General features: G+C 49.0%; 1 protein-coding gene across 1 annotated transcript in view; it reads left to right on the forward strand.

Annotated features, from left to right (window-relative positions):
- Positions 1–10,603: 10,603 nt before the first annotated feature.
- Positions 10,604–20,162, forward strand: part of PDE9A (phosphodiesterase 9A) — a 49,548-nt gene continuing 39,989 nt past the window's right edge. Inside the window, exon 1 of the mRNA XM_072852271.1 lies at positions 10,604–10,672. Coding sequence (XP_072708372.1) covers positions 10,604–10,672 — 69 coding nt within the window. The remainder of the gene's footprint in view (positions 10,673–20,162) is intronic.

Below are 20,162 nucleotides of genomic sequence, written 5' to 3' on the forward strand. Positions count from 1 at the left end.
ATAATTTTTTCAGGAGGATGAAATCCTTCTCCAGCAAAGCACCTAGAAATGGTGAATGGATTAAATCCCCTGAACTGCTGAAGCAGAACTAACACATCTAGTTCTCAGAACAATTTTCACATTGCTGTCATTTGAAGTGAGACCTCTTGGCAGAAAGGTTACAGATGATGCAAGTCATACAGTAACAGGGAAAACAAAGCTCCTGTATTTGCCTGCTTGAAATCCTCTAATAAAATAATGCATCTGTTGAAGCAGCATCTAAATGTCATTTCTGTGTGTCATCAGAAAGGAAACGTTATTCCTAAGCGCAGACTGGTTCCTATATGCAGTTTTTTCAGCCTTCCCAGGCCCATAAAAGCAGTCAAAATTAATGATTAGCAGCTCTGGTACCTTCACCTTATGCACCCCTGCAAACATCAGGCACTGCCTTCCAAGTTGTTTTTGCTGTTTCTGTTTTTCAAGCACAGTTGAAATTGTCCATGTAAATGTGTTCTGCTGAGAACAACAACAAACCACCTCGTGATAAACTGCTAGTCTTATTTTCTAGGCCAAAAAATATAGGTATCCAGGCTGTCTGCGGCAGCTAATGCTCCCTGGGGGCTGCGCTGGCTGGGGGAGGCTGGGCCGGAGGATGCCAGGGCCGGAGGATGCCAAGTGCAGGATGCTTTCACAAAGTGATCCACGGTGATGGATTTTGTGTCTCGGGAGGACTCGGCCGAGCTTAAACCTCCTCACCTTTAGAATACGAAGCAGAGCTGGTTGCTGAAGCTGGCAGGGTCTCAAGCGATCGCGTCAAAAGAAACACGGAGCAGATGTACCCAGAGAGCAGGAGCAGCAGCAGCAGCACTGGGGAGAAACTGGACTCCAAAGGTGCAAGAAGAGCGCGCGGCTCCTCTCGGGTAGTGGTGGGATGTCTTAATTTTGTAGGAGGTTTGGATACATTCATGGAGGACTCTGTGGAAATTCCTATAAATAATATTCAGCAATGCAGAAACAGCTAGTAATGGTGATGTTTTGCATATTGCAATATGATGCTACAGCACGCTAGCAATATTTAACTCGTGGTAGCCACCACACGTCTCAGGGGTGGGTGTGTGGTGGGGGGGGATGTTCATAATGCATGCCATACCTTAAAGATTTATAGAGACTCACTCTATAGAGACTCTGTGCGTATGTGCACACAGATGTGCACATGGACCAGGCACACCTCTGAACAGCAGCTCTTCAGCAACAGGCGCAGTTCTTCAAATAAAAGTCTGGTCTCAGTCGTTCACTCTGGTGAATGTGGTGTGATTGGGTTGAAGGAGGGGAGAGGGATGTGTAGAAGACAAATAGACCAAAAGCACCATTTTATTAAGAGGAAGTGATGTGTTGCCTTTGGCCTCCTCCCTAGCAAGCGCAAGGGTCAAGCACTCATGCGCTCCAAAGCAAGCAGGGCTCAGCATCTCTGCAGGAATCCTGTTTTGTTGGTAAGTGATTCTGGCTCTGTGGCTTTTCTGCTGCTCGTGGGCACCGTTCCTTGGGCAGAGGGAAGGTGGAAAGCTGGTTGCGCTGCTGGTTGCGCTGCTGGTTGCGCTGCTGGTTGCACTGCTGGCAGGGAAGCCGGGTGGCAAATGGCAGGGAAACTGCGTCCCTCAGATGAAATGGGGCAGGGGGAAAAGTGTGGAGCCCCTTCAGCCATGGCAGGTGAAGGCATTAGGACAGATAGTGGGGAGCAGAGCACTGGTCAGAGGAGATGATGATGGAAGAGCAGCAGAAGAAACCGAAAAAAAGAATAAAAGTGCAGGGAAAAGGTGTGGGGTTGGAGAGAAGAGCTGGGCACGACGTTGTGCCCTTTTCAGTGGAAGGCTGCTGGGTTTTTACTTTATTTCTGTGTGTTTATTTCTGTATGTTTATTTCTGTATGTTCTTGATCTTCTCAGTTTCTTGTCTGAAAACTTGTTTGCTGCCTATGGGAAGCTTTTAGACAGTGGCTAAGAGCCAACAGTGCATTTTCATCAAACACGTGGATAGAGGGAGAGATCCAAGGAGGGGAAAACCTTCATATCCAGTACCCAGGTTGTGTGGAAGCAGCTGAAGGTGGGAGGATAAGGATTTTAAAAAAAATCTGCATGAATCCAGTGAAATCCATTCAAAGAAGAAGGAAAAAGAAGGAAGAAAGGAGGAAGAGGAGGATGAAAGAATAGGAAGGAGACATGGCTTCAGCTGTGTTGGAGTGTGACAGGAGAGGATCCAGCCACTAACAAAGCCCTTCTGGAAGAAGCTTCCCACTAAAAGCCAGCAGCTGTCACACCGGGAGCCCTTGGGGACAGCCGCAAGGGTTGTCCCTGGTGATGGTCTCTGAGCTGTTCTCCTCAATTTTGAGGCTAAATACGTGCTGCAGAGCTAGCCTCAACGCCGTGACGTTGGGTCCTTCCCCGTGCAGGAGCTAGGAAGAGAAGCACTGGCTTGAGCTTGTTTTCTTTACCTTTTGCAATATCTTGGACTTTAATGTTCACATCTCAAAGCCAATGTTACTGGTCTCAGGGTTCGCCTGGGGCCACCTCTTAGAAAGGGAGGGTGCAGGAGGGGAAGGGAGGTATGGGCTGAGACCCAGCACCGTGGTGAAAACTTGGGCTGTGCAGAGCAGAATCAAATGGAGGATGGAGAAAGGGTAGTGAAAAATATATATATAAAAAAAAAAGAAATTAGTTTCTGTGTGAGGCACTCCCTCCCCCTATAAGTTACTTCCATTTCATTTTCTGTAATACTTCAGTGCTGCCCTTTCTCCTGACCATACAATTAATTTATGATATTTACTGTTTTCCTCGGGAAATTGAATCGTTTTATTGCATGAAAATCTCAGTTCAATTTTGTTCCTTGGTGAAAATTTCTGGCTTTCAAAGTTGTAGAGGAAAGCTCACGTACATGACCTGGATGAACAGTCAGGTTCAGAAAATAGGAGACAAGTAAAAAGAAGAGCCACAAATATGTTATTTGGAAGCAGACGCTAATGATTTCTCATCCAATCTTTTGAGTTTCTTTGGTCATGATCTATGATTTTTAGAAACTGTGATAATGCTAATAGAGAGATGGGTGATGGGTGATTGTCCAGGTAACGCTCCAGGGAAAAGCGTCACTCAACTCAACATAGTTTTGGAAACTGCAAGGATAGTAAAAAATTTCCCCATTTCTTGCACCCTTCACTATTCTGGTGGAGCAGAGCAGGCACTTTCAGTGCTACCTGAGGCTTTTGTTATCCTTTTCACGCAGTGTCTGTGGCTCTGCTCTGGCCTCCCACCCTAAAAGCTGAGACTCTTTAATCTCTTTTATGGGGAAAATGTGCTTCTGCCCATTCATGGAAACATCACTGAATGATCTGTGCAAACAGAACAAATATGAGAAAATATGTACATTATAGAAAAATGTTATATAGCTGAGCTAGAAAAATGTTTATCTAGGTATTTATGAAGGCCAGTGTTTTAAAAATCATGCTAAAATAGAAGGTCTAATTTTTTATGTACTGCAGAGAACTGTGCAAAGTCCCTTTATGCTGACCCCCCAGGACTTCACATGGCTAGCTCCGATTTTTATGGGATGCAGGTGTGATGCAGTTGAGGTACGCTCTCCCACCCAGGGCCCGAACTTTGCCAATGCACCTAGCTTGCTGAAAAGCAACCCCAAGTAGGGCAACATTTGACAGCCGCTCCTGCTGATGTGACAGCGGCTCGGTGTTGTAATGAGGGCGTGATGGTCAGCACGCAGACGAGGAGGCACCCAGGGATGAGTCACGGATGCAATGATTGCCTCCTGCTCTGCCCGTGTCAGGTCTTTAGCCCAGACGCAAAAGTGCATGGACACCCCCATCTCCCAGGCCCCGCATCTCGTGAACACGTGAAATACGTTATGCCAGGCTGGCACCGGTATTAGCAACCCTTCGTTAATCTTCAGGTTGCCAAGACTTTAGGGTGTCTGAGGTCCGTTTGCCAGAAAGATGGAAACAGCTGATTTACAGTGAGTCACTGAGCTGCTCAGATGGCAGTCTCCCAAAGCAGGCATCTGAAGGAACTTCGCTTTCCTGCACCACATAAAATGCCAGGCGGTTTTCTTCAAGTGGAGCCATGTATCGCTTCCCTCCCATTTGGGAGCACGGGCTGCAGCCCCGCTCGGGCTTTCCTGCCAAGAGCATGAGCCAACCTTGTCCAGCAAAGGGAATTGACTTTCCACTTCTTGGCTATCATCCCTCTGAATGATCTAGCAGGTGACTCCAGACATGAATAATTTCATTTATTTTTTTTCTTATCAGCTCTTGAAAGTTCCAGCTGGGTCTGCTAATTTCTTCCATGACCTTATGAAAATACAGCTTTTACAGCTGGGCTTTCCCAGAAGCTCTAGTGTGTCGTTAGCAGCTAGTTAGGGTCTGTGTTTACGTACGTGTTGTATGCTTCATATTGCATACAGCAGTGCCTAGGGCAAGATTGCAAGGCGCTCAGGTACTCTTGGCTCCATATCAACACTTTAAATGAAGGGCTAGGAACAGATAGCTGAATTACAGAGATGGGAAGGGAGTGAGAAATGAAGGGAAGAGGTGGAAAATGGAAAGCGGAGAGGGAAGGGAGGCTGTAAATCAAGCTGCGAGGTTGCAGGCTTGCTGCAACGGAAGAGGGTGCAGCCAAGTCTCTCTGTAGGCAGCTGGCAGCACTCGGGACCGGGGCGTGGGGATGCCTGAGGTCCTGCTCGCTCCTGGCAGGGAGAAGGGAGCCAGGAGAGGGGTTGCCTGGGGAGGAGATGCAAAGTGCTCTTAGCAAAACCAGGACCTACGGTTATCTGTGCCACTGCGTTGCAGAGCCTGTGTCAAGGGCCTGATGCTGGCGCCGCAATGAAAAGAAACGCTTGTGGAGGCTGAGCTTCCTCCACACCCAGCAGGGAGCAGGGAAAGGCAATGGGTTTACACTGCGGGGAGACCTTCAGGAAATCAACCTGGGGAGCTGCCAGATATTGCAAGTGCTTTAGAAAACAGATTACTAAAAAATTGCTAACGTAGAGCTGGAAAAAGAAGGTTTTTTTCCTCAGCAGACAAAAGAGGAAAGTCAAGAAATGCCAGATGCTGTAATGGACACATGCTTTCATGAAGTGGAAGGATTGCCTGTGGCTCGAGACTGCTCTTCTCCTTCTCCAAGCCAGTACTGCACACATGGACAAGTATTTGTGAGTTAACAGGGTTTGCTTTTCTTACTTTTCCAAGATTTGAGCCTACTAACTGGCATGTGTGAGTGTTGAGACACAAGAGAGAACTACTGTTACCAGAATTTTAACAACAATTGTAAACAGAATAAAGGCAGTATTATCACCGAGGTGGCCAGCATTGTTGGAATAAAGAGCAAGGCTGCTTCCCAAGTGAGTAATGCTACACCTCCAGCCCACGGGGCTGTATAGCTGCACCCTGCTGCCCTGGACCAGCCACGTCAAGCGATGCTGCAGCTGCCTTCCAGCCCATGTTCCTGGGGCTTTGCCATGGAAACCAGGATGCGCACGATTACGGCTGCACCACATGGATCAGGGATGGGGCTGGGGTGAGCGACAGACCCAGAAATGGGGCTGGAGCCAAAAGTGAGGTGGAGAGCTGTGCTGCTGCATGGTGAAGGGCCAAACACGGGCTTTCAGGGCCCGTATAGACAAATCATACAGAGGTCCTGGTATTAATAATCAGTCATTCTGTAATTAGCATTAAATATGATCATTTCCAGGACTGGTCCTGTGGAAACCTGGCAGTGTATAAAAGAAATGTGCAAAGAAGCGAGCTAAAATTTCCGTATACAGCAAGCCGTACGCTTTCCATAGGCTTATGGAAAGGAGTGAGGGCTGGACTGAAAAGGTCAGTCATGCTCTGCAACAGGCGTGATGGAGGAGCTTATGCTGGCATAGCCATCAGTTTAGTTATTAACAGCATAACTGCCATGGAAAGTTAATTCCTGTATAGACTGAACCCTGACTCAGAGGTTTGTGGGGGAGAAAAATCTAGAAGCAAGAGTGGCAAAACACCAAAGATGGTGAAAGGAGGGAGAGAAGACTGAGCAAAGTAGGGAGGGAAACCTTCCCAGCTCCAGGGGCAATCAGGCATTTCAGTAGGTTTGAGGGAAACAGCGTGGAGAGGTAAAGCAGTGAGATGAGGCCCCGTGGGAAAGTGCGGACAGACGTGTGCAAGAGACCTACAGCTGAAGGAGGGAACCTGCAAGAGAAAGGATTAGTGGGCAGGGGAAGCAGCTGAGAGGCTTGGATATGGAGTAGGTAAGGAAAAAAGTTGATTTTTAAAAATTATTATTCTCTGCTTTTTCTTCTAGGCAAACTTTGTTCAAAATATATCACCGTCCTTAAAATACTTGGCTTGAGTCATGCTCCAGCTGCTCATCACCTTCTCAGGCCAGGCTGCACCTTCCCAGTCCCAATGGCCCAGGAAGCATTTCCAAATACAACCTTAGGCTCTAATCAGCCCCCTCCATAGGCACCAAGGCACTTTCTGTGCTTTGCACAAACCCCAAGGTTTTCCCTCCCCAGCCTCGACCACCGGCACCTCTCCCTGCCCTTCCGGCGGGGCGAGCTGTTTGGAGTCCAGCCCCAGGCAGCCTGCCCGGCAGGGCGCAGGGCAGGGGCAGGCACCACAGGCAGGGCACCGAGGGGTCTCGCTCCATCGCGGAGGACAAGGAGAGCCAAAGTGCGGCAGAGAGCGAGGAAACAGGGCTCAGCAATGACTCGTGGAAATGCATTTCTCTGAGGAAAAGTGAACGGGAGATCTTTCACTGAAAGGTTTAACTTACCTGGCTTTTTTTTTCCCGTCTCAATCCCTTTGAAGATTATCGCCCTGCACTCCCCCAGTTTGGATGTGCAGCTGCTCACAGCAGGTTGCAAGGGGCACTTAATTTCTTGAGTGCTGCAGGAAAACTAGGTTTTAGAGAGGCTGGGGGGTCATGGTCTGCAGTGGGTGCCACCATGTGAGCACAGCAACTTCAGGACTGGTGAAGCGAGCCCTGGAAACCCTGTCCCATGGCTGTAGATAGGTGACTGTGATTGATGGGGATGCTTTGGAGAAAGGACAGATTTGGGGAGACTATTGCAAAAGGATGTTGCCACCTCAAGAGGTGTCTGACAGGGGCAGCTCCTCAGAGAGGCCACACAGGCTGGCAGTCCATGGGAAAGGCGAGCGGAGGCAGCGGCAGAGCTGTCCCTCGCCTTGGTCCCTTCTGGTTAGTTGCAGCCGTGGGCAGGGGGGACAGAGTGGATGGGGATGGTGCCGTGCCACCCCATGCCAGCCCTGCATGGAGAGTGGCTGGGGCAGCCCTCTTCATCCCGAAAGCTTTACACTCACCCTTTAAGCAGGGTTTGCAGCAGGGGGGGATCTCGACCAGTGTAAAGACAGTGTGGATGTTTTGTGCCCTGACAGCAGTGAGTCCAAGTGCAAACCGTGTGTGATCTGAATATCCTACAGTTACCCCTTGGAAACCCTAATAAAGCTGCCTCTGAACCGCATACGTGGAGCAGACGCCGGGACCGGGAGACAGAGGCACCTCTTTTACTCGTTGGGAGCACCCGCCGGGGTCAGTGACATCTGGCTGGGGCACTGCCAGATCGTCGGGCCAAAGGCTCAAGCCCTGCAGCCCTCTGAAAGCCACATCTACTTTTAAGGGTTCTGTGTACAAAGTGGTGTGTGTTGGCCTCGGTAAACAACTTAGCAGAGAAGGCCAGGCAGAGCTGTGCAACACTTGACGTGCCGCCTGCGGTCTGGGAGATAATAGCTTAGTGCTGCCCGTAGCTGGTCAAAATGCTCCTGTAAGGCAAACGTCGGAGAAACATCGTCTGGTGCTGTATTGCCAGGATTTGTCCCAGCTGATGAACTGCTGAAGGGTTTGATAAGATAGGATAATTCTTCCAAGGTATTTTTGCCCCGCGTTGCACAGCGTATAAGGAGATTGGGGAGGGTTAAACCAGCTAAAGGAAGGCAGCAATCTCACGGAGCTGCACATCCTCTTTGATGAACACCGTCTTTTGTGTGCATGGGCCTGAGCTGTGCCTTAGATTGCATCAGGCTTTTACCATAATTTGTGGGAGCTCAGCTTTTGTAGATTCACTTCTACATGAAAAGTTCTTGAAAAGTGCAGTAGTCAGCAATTTTACAGCAAAGCGATTTTTCCAACAAGTATTAATGTAATTAAGGAGGGGGGTGGGATATGTGCTGGAGCTTAAGAAACACAATTTAAATACACAGGGACAATAGATATGACCAGGAGGATGGAGAGGCAGGAACAGGATCATCACCTGGATTTCAGAGCCTGTCTTTTTGCTGGCTGGAGAAGCTAGTCGCTTTTTTAAATAGAAATCAAAAGGTGGATGCTCACTGGTGTGAGGTTCTGATCATTAGATGTCTCAACGATGTGCGAACAAATCCTGCAACGCACCAGTGACCTCATCCCACCACTCTTGGAGCAGGTCATCACGGGGGGGAGATGTCAGCCTCCTCCTCTACAAGACCAAACACCCCATGTGCATCTGCCAGTGTGAGTGCTCTTGCTGCCTCTTTCTAAATGGCTGTATCTTTGTCGTCATGGCCATCTTCCTCAGGTCAAGGTCAATCAAGTCACTCAGGAGGGAACCATGGTAAAAGGGGGTTAAGGCAATGCTTAGCAGGGCAGGGTATGAAATGATCGGTCACAGAAGTCCCGACTGATGTACAGAAGCAGCGGGGTTGATGTGGAAAGGCTGTTGCAGTGGGAGAGGCTGCGCCCACCTCAGAATAGCCATGGGGATAGCCATCGGGATAGCCTAGGCATTAGCCTCCAGGATAGCCTGTGGGATAGACTGCAAAATAGCCTAGAGGATAGCCTAGGGGGTAGCTTCCAGGGCAGCTTGCGGGGTAGACTGTAATATAGCCTAGGGGATAGCTTACAGGATAGCCCACAGTGGCAAGGGCTCTCTCCTGGAAGGCTTCAAGTACTTGCTCCAAGCTGGCAGACGAAGGATGTGAAGCAAAGGCTTGCACCTCCCAGAAGAGTCACCTTGCCGCTGGCTCTGAGGGCATTAGGAGTATCGCTGGCTTCGGTCCAAAAGGCCAGCCTGTCTCTGGCTGCCGGACCAGCTCCGGGAACCGCTCAGCCCCGCCGGCTCCTATGGATCCCCTTTGCACAGCGAACGAGCCCTGCCTGCGTGTTGCAGGGGGCAGCCGAGGCTGCACATCGTGCGGTGCCGCAGCCCGCAGGACCACGTTGGCCTCCTCTGCAGGTCAGTTGTGCCTCGCTCGTGTTGCAGCGAGGGCCTGGGGGGTGGGCAGGGAAGGCAGCACCGACCCCGCTGCCACAAGCCCAGCTCTCCCAGACTGCAGCGCAGAAGAGGCCAGGAAATGTTTTTGCGGCTCCTCCATCAGAAGCCTCAGAAAACACTGAGAACTAATGCTTGCAGGACGAGCTGTTTGCAGCCGCTGTGCATGCTTGCAGCCCATCAGACAGCCTCTCCCCTGCAAGGGCGGAGGAACTGCTGTCTCCAAAGCTCTCTCCCCTCCAAAGCTCTCTCCCCTCCAAAGCTCTCTCCCCTCCAAAGCTCTCTCCCCTCCAAAGCTCTCTCCCCTCCAAAGCTCTCTCCCCTCCAAAGCTCTCTCCCCTCCGCGACCAAGCGTCACCCACCACCGCCGCTGCTTCAGCTCCCCACAGGCGCAGGCACCGCAGCGCAGCACAGACACACAGCAGATGGCATTTGGCATCCGTTCAGAGAATCGACCGTCGGATGCTTTGCTCCCTCCTGGTTTTCGGCTGCGCCTTCCCATGGGAGATGCCTTTGCCAGGATACTTCACGTTCCCTTAAATAACAAATTCCTTCGCTCTGGGGGTGGCACGGAGGGTGTTGGGTGAGAGCATGGGCTTTACACTTTCTTCGTGCTTCTGGAGCTTACAGGGAAAAAAAAGCTGCTGCTTTTTCTTTCTGTCCTTGTAATGATAGCAGGAGGGATGTGTGGAAATTAAGCTGCTGAGTTTGGGCTGAGACGGTCCAAGCCCCGGCTGCCTTTCTGACACCCCCCGCGCAGGGCACAGCTGGGAGCCTGTCCCACCGCTTGCAGGCTGCGGGCAGCTCACCAGAAGGGTCGGCGCTAATTAATAATTCCGGTCCTATTTCACCACAAAAACAAATGACATCTCTCAGCACCCTGACGAAGGAGGTTCCCCCCCAGCCCCCCCGGGATAAGTGCCACTTGGTCTTGTGCATAACGGGAGCTCGCCAGCCCCAGGGTCAGAGCTACGATGCGGATGCCCAGCAGCTCTCAGTCCTAAAGCCAAGAGGGGTTGTTGCTATGGGAATCGAGAGGGCACTTGCAGACGGCATCTGGAGCCTGTGTCTTTCCCTGTCCAAGGCAGCTGGATTTGGAGGGAAGCGAAGCTAAAAGGAGGTGGCAGAGAGAGACAGAGGCACAGCAAAATGCATGCATGTTAGAGGAGGGACCTTCCCAGAATGAGAGTACAGTGGGATACAGAAGAGCGGGGACACCAAACTGTCAGGCAGTGGTGGCTCGGCTTGGTAGGATAAACCTTATTTTCTGCTCTGTTTGACACTGGAAAAAGGTCCAGTGAAAGCCCAATTGTAACAAGATGGGATCTGCCTCCTCAACTTACCGGCCCAAGTGTATTTATTTGGATATTGATGGAAGAATTCAAAAGGTACTTTTGCTGTTTTTCACAAAGTAGTGTCTCCGGACACAGCAGTGGCTGCGGGCTGTGTTTGCTGCACGACCTATTTCTGTAACGCGAGTTAGATGCGTGTTTGCATTCAGTGCCGTTGCGGGCTTCAAATCTCTTTTGGTGGGGGGGGATCTTGAATTGCTTCTGCTTTGTAGAAGGATGTTTATTTAAAGGGGAAGGGGAGGCTGGCAGCAGGGGAGGGCTGGGCGCTGCCAGCTCTTGCTGCCTGTGTGGGGATCCTTGGGTTAGCAGCCGTGCAGGCTTCCTCTCCCGGAGTAGCGTCGCGATGTGTTTACAAAGTTTTGCCTGCAGAGAGGTTTTCACCCAAGCAGTGGGAGCTGGAAAGCACGGCGTGCCGAGTTATTTGGAGATTGCCTGCTGGGGGGTTTAGCGATGGGCATTTTCCTACCACCAAGCTGAACGGCAGGCAGGTGCCCGGCTGTTGTGCGATGGGGTGTGCTGCTGCATCGCTGGGGGGCTGCGAGCTCCCCGCCACCTTTGCCAAGTTGTTCGTAAATGGCGATAAACGTTAATTAAAACTTTCACTTCCATTAGCCTGCCTTGTTTGCTTAACCACGGTTCACAGCACAGGGGAAACTGTGGGAGTAATGTATTCTGGCTAAAAGGGAGAGCTCGCACGCTGTCGAGCTGACAGCCCACTGCTTTTAAACAGAAACAATGCCGCCGCGTTTTTGTAAGTCTTCTTTTTCTTCTTATTGTCAGCAATTCTTTGGCCGCAAACCAAGTGCCTTTTTTGTAATAGAGTGAAAGCAGCCGCGAGGCTCAAGAGCAAGTAAACTCCGACTTGCAAAATTCAAATATCTCTCTCTCTTCTTCCTGCTCTAAATCTTCATTTCTCTCAGCCTCGCCTTTTGTTTCTCCTTTCAAAAGGAACAGCAAAGGTACCCTTTCCCTTCCCTCCCCTTTGCTGTATGAGTGACCACAGAAAGGAGTTAAAGGGAGAGCCGATACTCACAGTCCCGTCCCACCACACACGCCTCCGTTGCCCGTGGTCCCCTCTGCCACTGCCCTGGAGACCCACTGCGACTGCCAGAGTCCTGTCCTCAGGAACAAGACCTCAGAGAATCCAAATCTGCACCAAGTCCCCCACAGCAGCCGGTTCCTCTTCATCCATCTCAGGGCTTAGACGTGACGGTGGTCCCTCTGCCGCCGTGGGCTCCTCCGTACGGCAGGTGGGAGCGTGCCGGCTCTGCTGAGCTGAAGGCACTGCTTCTCTTTTGCCGGGGCTTAAGGAGTTGGTCGCCTGGCAGCCCCCAGCAGCAAGGCTTGTAGGGAGCTCCCTGGCACCTTTACTGTTCAGTACAAAAATGTTTCGGTATTTTGAAAGGGTGTCGAGTGTTTCCATAGATGTTGGTAAAGCACATCATCTGTCATCTACTCTGGTTTTAAAAAAACAATAGCATTTCTCAGAACCAGTCTCTGGAGAGTAATTTTGACACTAAAAACGAAGAAGAGGCACAATCGCATGAGCAAGCAAATGCAAACTCAGGCGGCATTAAGTTTTTTTGCTCGATAAACGTTATCTGTTTCTTTTGTCAGATGTGAAATTCCATCTGTGCAATGTTTGGAAGTATTCCTGCAGTAAAAATGCTACATAAATGGGGTTCACCCAGGGGTAAGCAGGGCATATCTCAGATTCTCATGCCTCCTCAGTAACAACGTCATTAGAAAGGAAAAAAAATAAAAGCAACACTTAATCTTCCACGGAATGCAGTATTGGAGGCTTCTAAAGGGAACTCATTAAATCAATGCTAAGCTACTCGTCAGCCCAGTAATGAGGTATGAGCTTCATTATAACAGCACTTGCTGAGTTTGAAAGGGCTCAGCTCCAACTTGCAACTGCCTTGCTGGACACCGCAGAGTCATGCAATAGAACCGGGCCTCCTACGATAGCGCTAGCTGTGATGGCAATTATTCACAGGTAATTCTGTGTTTCCGTGGCCTCATTCTGAATTTCCACCGGTGTGGCCACAGGGCATGCTACTGACTGTGGGAGAAGTTGTTTTGCCTCAGCACTGGGGTAAATGAAGGGGCACACCAGGTTCAGAGAGCCGCACGCCACCTCCCCCGGGAACCTGCGCATTGCAGATGAGCACTTGAAAGTGCTCTGCAACAGGAGTGTTGAATTAAGCTAAGTAGGTTTGTGTGTCGGCAGGTCCAGAGGGGCACAGCGGGGAGGGCAAAGGGACGCGGCAATTGCTGGAGGAGAGTTTGCTGGCTTTGAAACCCTTCTCAGTAGTTGTTGAAATAAGGGAGGCACCATCAGCAAGGGTTGAACGCAGGACCGTGCCCGAGGCCAGCACATCCAGAGGAAGGGATGAGGTCCATACCTGCAAGGCCAGCACCGTGTGGGAGGGCGGTGGGAGGCTGAGAGCAGAGGGGAGCCCAGCCCAGTGCTGCCGTGCATCACTCCTATGTCGCACCGGGGAAGTCTAGCCCTTGCCTCAATAACATCCTCGGCTCCTGCCCTTTCCCCTCGGCCCCATCCTGCCTGCACCCGCAAAGGCTCCTGGTCATTTGTAACAGTTTGATAAACTGGCCTTTCAGAGGCTTGGGCAGGCACAAAATGGTCTTCACCAAAGCTGACCACAGGGATGGGCTCTCCTCCAGTGGGCAGAGTTGACCGAGCATCCCCCCATGCTGGGGCAGCAGGGGCTCTCTTTGGGAGGGACATGAGATGACGCACGCCAGCCCAGCAGACACCAACCGTGGAACCCCCCACAGGCACCTGAGCTCAAGATCCCCAAAGGGGAGGCTTTTGTGTCCTCCAGGGGAAGGCTTCGGGCTGCTGGTAGCTGTGTCCTGGCCAAGGGGCAGGGGATGGGGGTCTCCCGTGGGGCAGCCGCCTGCTGAGCTGGTGGAGGTAGAGCCGAACACAAAGCAGGAGGTGGAGGGGACAGCCATGCCGGGGCTGCTGGAAAGGGAAGATCAAAAGCCTTGCAGCATTACAGCCACGCACCGAACTGGGGCTCTGTGCAAACTGGCTTCAAAGAGGTCACTTGTTCTCGGAGCTGGTTGAAAAATGAAATTACAGCATAATCCTCTTCCTATCCAGTGCCTACGTAAGGGGGATGCATGCCTGGGGGGAACAAGCGCTGCTGGGTTTATTTATTTTTAAAGGATCCTCTCACCCAGAGACACCCAGCAGCTCATTGCCTGCTTGCCTGGACACACACCTCCCTCTGCGCTTCCACGCGTGCCCGGGGCTTAGCACACCCGTGAAGCACACCCATGGCTCGCCCCTGCCACAGCCTGGTCTGCTGCCAGGCAAAGGAGAAGACAGCGGAACGGGGGGAAGCCATGGCCATGTTTCATATAGGATAAGGTGGTCTTGCAGCACCACCGTGGAGGGGGATCTCTCGTTGTTCCTGGAGTGCCACTAGATGAGGTCAAGCACCCAAACCCCCAGCCTGCCAGCAGAGAAGTGAGATTTGCTCTGCCAAACTTAAGCCAGATCTGGAGTCTGATTTTCCTTCATAACGTTATTAACCCTTTGGCTGTGTTTTTAAGAAAAATTCCTATTGAGTCTGTTTCGAATTAAAAATCCACCAGCAAGAAAATGTTCCCCAGCCCATGCCCAAATTTTTTCCATGAAGAAACTACTGGGGAACATTTTCTTTTGACCTTTGAGATTTAAATGGTAGCAGCACCAAACCAGACAGTGGCCATATTCCCAGATGGATGCCTTCATGGCTCTCATTTTCAAATGTCACAGGTAGTGGCTTTGCTCACAGAGTAGTAAGGAGTTCCTCTGAGAAGAATGCTTAATTCAAGAGGATTTCTGTTTCCAGTGTCTTAATCATCATCACATTTGTAACAAGGATGACAAGTCAGAGGGGTACAGAGCCTGAGCTAACTGGAAAAAAGAAAACGACCGCCGCCTTTGTCAAGGATTCAAGGAAATCACTCAGGGTGGTATTTTCTTCCTCTTCAGAAAGCAAGTAAAGAATTTTGGAGCCATTTTGCTGGTTGACTGAGTCATTCTGGATGCCAAACAGAGAAATTACCTTTTTTTTTCTCAAAGAAATGTATTGAGTCCAACCTTTCTGGATGTCTACTGTACTGACCTGTGGAGCAGGACACTGATCCATCCACAGCCATTGTTCCTCTTGGCCCGAGGTCCACGATGAACAGAACAAAGCTAAGACTGCATTTTGGTCCTGTGGTTATTACATTGAAACATCAGCGCATAGGAATCATTTCTGTCATGTGGCTTTTCTTTTTAATTAGAGCAACAGCAACTGTGGTATAAATGCCTAGACTCTAGAAAACCCAACAGATTTTTTTTCCAAAGCTCGCTGTGCTATTTTTAACACGCCAAACTGGCTTCAGATTAAAACCAAAACACAGCAGAAAAATAATGGCGTGATGATCAGTTCAAGGCGATTAAATATTTTTGCATCCCCGTGACTCTCTCGGCACAGCAGGGCAGGCATGCTCTGCGGGGCCCATGGACCCAATTCCCTGTCTGTTTGGACCGGGGATTTAGGGCAATGCCCTTTCAGCTGCCGACCATCAGAGGGGTGCACAGAACAGGGGTTCACAGGCAGTCAGGACACGGACACCTCTGGGGGCTGCTCTGCCTGGCCGGTGTTTGCAGGTTCCTCCCACACATGGACAAGCCAATGCCAAAACCCTCTTTAGCATGGTGAGGCATAAGTATGTTTTTGTGGGATCAAGGCCATTTTCTTAGTGCTGGCAGATCTCTGTGGGTGAGGGAAGGTGCAAGGTAGCACAGCCTGAGTCTGGCCAGTGGTCTCAGCTCACCTTGGCTCTCTGCTTTTAGCTGGCCCCAGTGAATTCAAAGCAGCTGCTAGATGTTCTCGTCGTAAAGCAGCAAGAAATGAACAGCAGGTTCCTAAAACTCCATCACATTACAACACATAAACATTTTAAAGAGTAAAAATGGCTTAAAACCAGGCTTTTAAAAAAGTGAGAGAAAATGTCTCACTTGAGGCCTCTCTCTTTCCTACTCCCCCTTCTCTTTCCTCCCCAGCAAGGGCTCCTCAGAGCATGTAGAAAGCCAAACCGTAATCCTAGCACAGCTCTGTAATTCCAGCATAGCTCCATAATTCTCCTGTACCCATCACCCAAAAAGGCTTGTTTACTGCTGTTTATCTTTCTGAAGTCCCATGCAGTCTATTATAGTTATTACAGTTCATGCTCACGTTAGCCAAGACAAAGTCTAGGTCTAACACTCTCCTGCTAGCCTTACCTATGGATTCAGACAAGCCAACTGTAGCAACTTACGCTACTCACGTACAAACTCTTTTTGCTTAATACAAACAAGACAAAACCATTTTGTTTCTTCACCTTTCTAGTGAACTTACTTCTACAGCTGCAAATTGGCCTTTCCCTGGCCTCTCACCATACCTGCTTTTCCTTACTCAGTTAACTAATATTACCCTTCTGACAGTCCTGTATTATCAAGCGTGTTGTAATGTCAGACATTAATTGTGTGAGTAGTTTTGAAACAAGCGGTCTAGCTTCACTCACATTTAGTGAGGACATTTGGTGCTAGAGCATCCTTATTATCCAGTTTACAAAACATTTCAAGTTTAATGCACTAATGTGCTACAGGGTTAATTGCACTTAGTACTCCATTAGCAGCAACCGTGTGCCCTTTTTATGTTAAGTAAAGCCAGAGTATAGAGATTTCTGTTATTTGTCAAAGGTTGAAATACTTCTATGTCTGCTGCAGAAAATAAGAAACTTTCAGCTCAGCCTCTCACAACCAGCCTTGCTGGTTCCTGGTTACATTCTGCCATTAATCATTAGTACTGAAAGACTGAATAGTAGCAATATGTCCCTTAGTATAGTCAGCAGGTTGCACAAGGCTCTCTTTAATGTAACTTGGCTTTCTCTACGAGCCCCAGTGACTCTAAAAAGTAATGAGATCCTTTCTTGCTCATAGTGACGGAGCCAACACCTGCCATGCCGTCCCTCTCAATGGACGTCCAAGATTGCCCTGGGGGTCACCCGTATGAGTGTATCATAGACATTTTCTCTTTCCTGAAAAGAGAAAAATGTCTTTTCCCATAGCACTCTGTTCAGGGATGTTATAAGGATGTGAATTGCAACTTACCATATAGCCACGTGCCTTGGGATCCTGATAGGTCAGCTCTGTCTGGAGGCTCCTGTTTCTCATTTTAGGGTAATGTATATAATTAGGAAACTAATGAGATTCACCCCACTTAACCATTAACCATAGCCATCTAAAAGTTAGTAATGACTGCTCCAAGCTAGTCACACCCCCCATAGTCACTGGGGAGGCGGGTGGTACCTCCAGAGAATGATTCATCCCATCTTAAAGTGGGTTTTGGAGACAAGTGGGCTGATTTACTCTTGGGAAGTTGTCCTCTTTCTCTACTGGCAAGAGAGGGAGTCTAGCAGAGCAACATGCACGAGATGCCAAACTTGTAGATGTTTCAAGTTACGTCAGATGAATCCCACCCGTACATTTCACTTAGATGTCGTGTTGAAATGAATGCTGTCAAGCCACGTCACTGCCTGAAGGTAAGTGTGAATCAGCAGGACTGCAGAGCACCAGCTGATGGAAGTAAAACATCTACCACGATCCTCATCCTTTAATAGAAGCGGTGTTTGAAGAGCTCGGGGGAGCCTTCATTTTTGCTCGGACTCCCAGCTGAGGGCTCTCGTGCTTTCTTCCCCACACACGCACATGCACACACGCACTTATTCTCTGTTCCTCTCTTAGAGAAGCTCCTACGGCATCAAACAGATGGCAAATCTGGCATACTATTTTTAATACTGCCTAACATTTGAAGCTCAGATAAATGGAGTGGTTTTCTGAATATCAACTGTTAATTAGTGCGAGAAATAAAAAATAGGTATTTTGGATATAGCTGGGCTCATGCTATGCCTGTATCTGAATTCAAAGAATGAGAAACCTGGGAGATGTTTAGATGTGGGGTTTTAGGTAAGGCTTCTGTTGGATATTGGGAGCTACAACTGATAAGGTCATTTATCACCATTTTTTGAGGAAGACCTATTTGCTTACACGTTTAGAAATATGAATTCCTGCCAGTGATTTCTATAGACTGGTATCTAAAAGTTGTTGATCCTGCTTCATTTTGATATGGACAACAAAGACCACTGGAGAGACAGGAAAATCACAATGAAAAATTTCACATTGGCCTTCTGCTTTAGCAATTCAGAAATCCTCCGTGAAAGCTGCTGTTACAGAAGCAGCAACGATTTTCACAGTCCCTGCAAAATACATAACTGAGTTTTACCAGACTCTTTTCCAACACACTCTCCTCCAATCTCATTAGTGGAAGATTATCATTTTAGATTGTTACAACTCCACACTTTCAGCCCCAACTCTGAACGTTGCTCACTGAGCTGAATGAAAGACATCACCGAGTGCTAAAAGTCTTGAACACAGCAGGTTGAGACCAGCAAAAGGAAGTAGGACTGGACACTGAGGACAGGCTGGCTTTGAAAATATGTCTGCATTATTTATTTAGGAATTTTACTAGGGTAAAAAAAAAACAAACATGAGTTAAATTCTTGGAAGAAAACCCAATCACCAACAACAGATCAGAACAGGATAACATTCTGGACAGGGTTTACAGTTTACAGAGAGGATTAGCTGTTCTGAGGATCAAATATAGAACAGAAATTGGATTTGTAGGCTGTGTTTTTACCCATCTTATCTGAAAGCAAAATATAATGTGATTAATTGTAAGCTGGTAGGTTGCAGAGTGTATGCCCTGTGGTCCCTTAGTAGTATCTCCATCACAATCCTTAATATTGAACTTTCCCCTGAGTGGGAAAGACAGCCAGAGTAGCAGGGCTCTTAATCCCTGCTCTTTCTGAGAGGGTTTTTAAAATCCTTGTCCTCGACCAGAGGTGGATACTATGGATTAAGATACAATGGCCCCTTATTTCAGAGGAAGATGTTTCACAAAAATGCAGAACTGTCTCCAGGAAAGAAACCAGTCCCACAGAAGTGAGCTCTGGGCCAGGAACCAGGCATCCCCATCGCGTCACTCTGTCCTACTTCGCAGTCACTGCATGCTTCATCAAAATATTATTTCCACTCCAAAAAGCCTCAGTTATTATTCATTCTGCTTTTCCCCCCTTTGCTTCACGTTACTTTCCAAGGCAGGCAGACAGCATTCCCCACTTAAATCAAATGGCTACTTCTTGGTCTTGATGGAGAATTATTGAAATGCTCAAGTTTAGCATTCAGGGAAGACTAGTTTTCCTGTCATTTTTTTCTACACATGGTAGAAGTTTTGCTAACAGTAACAGGGACAGAAATATGAAATAATGTTAACTCTCAAATGGGGGAAATGAATTGTTTGCAGATGCTGCATCATTTTTGAGGAGTACATTCTTTCTCCTCCTGGCACAAATCCAAGGGAGATGCAATTAACAGGGTTTATATGTGGCTGATTCGCTTCATGGCATTTAGTCATCAATCTGCAGGCTGAAGCAGAGGCTTCTGTTTCCCCTTCCCATGCGGTGTATCGCCTCTGTGACTCTGCTTACATGATTTTGGCTCTGCCTTTGCTTTCAGAAATGACACTGGCAAATGACTGTCTTGTGTTGTCTGGTTTTGCAGGAGACTCTCACACCACCAGGCAATATTGGAGTCCCTGTGTCCACTCTTTCTCATAGGAGGTGTGTCAGGAGCTGCATCCTTGGTTTTTTTGGGCTGTGCTGACCTGCGTGACTATGCGCTTTTTTGACACATATTGTGGGGAAACCTGTCTGTGCCCTATACATGCATGATCTTAGCCCACTACCACATCTGTAGAAACTGCTGTGGTCTCCTGCCTTTGGCCTCTGTTATGCTCCATAGCAAGGTCTCAGTCCTGTCCTAAGCAGTGATTTCTTCCATCGCTGGGCATTAATGCAGAGAGTGAGGTGCTGTGAGACACGTTGCAGGAGTAGCTTTCTACCCAGGGATAGGAACAGGGACCTGAGCAAGACCATGACTGTGGGTCAGAGACAGCTGAGACAGGTTTGAAGGGAGATGAAGTCCCTCACTGCTGACCATGGGTCTGGATCAGACCCACAAACAGTGCCGGAAAAGTATCATCATGGAGACCTGGGCTGAAGAGCAATGGCTTCAGGACATCTGCCCAAGTAAGGGCACCTTCACAGAACTGGGTAAGATGCTTGCTTGTCCACCCAGTGCCAACAGGGCTGCCTATCCTCAAAGCTGCAGGTCAACCATCTTCCCTGGTCACGGGAGAAACCATGTGTCCCATCTGGCTGAAGTATGGCTGCAGACCAAATGTCACTGTATTGCCTTCATGTTGCTAATGTCCCTGCAATGATAATGGACTTTAGGCAAATAGGATTCCTATACTGTGCTGGAGCCATCAATAGTACGCAGTACTGTCCTCCTATCTCTCCAAAATATGTGCCAATCGTATTCCATCAGCATAACTGACATCGACTTTATTGGGAA

Source organism: Ciconia boyciana, chromosome 1 (genome assembly GCF_034638445.1).
Source record: "Ciconia boyciana chromosome 1, ASM3463844v1, whole genome shotgun sequence".
NCBI classification, from domain to species: domain Eukaryota; kingdom Metazoa; phylum Chordata; class Aves; order Ciconiiformes; family Ciconiidae; genus Ciconia; species Ciconia boyciana.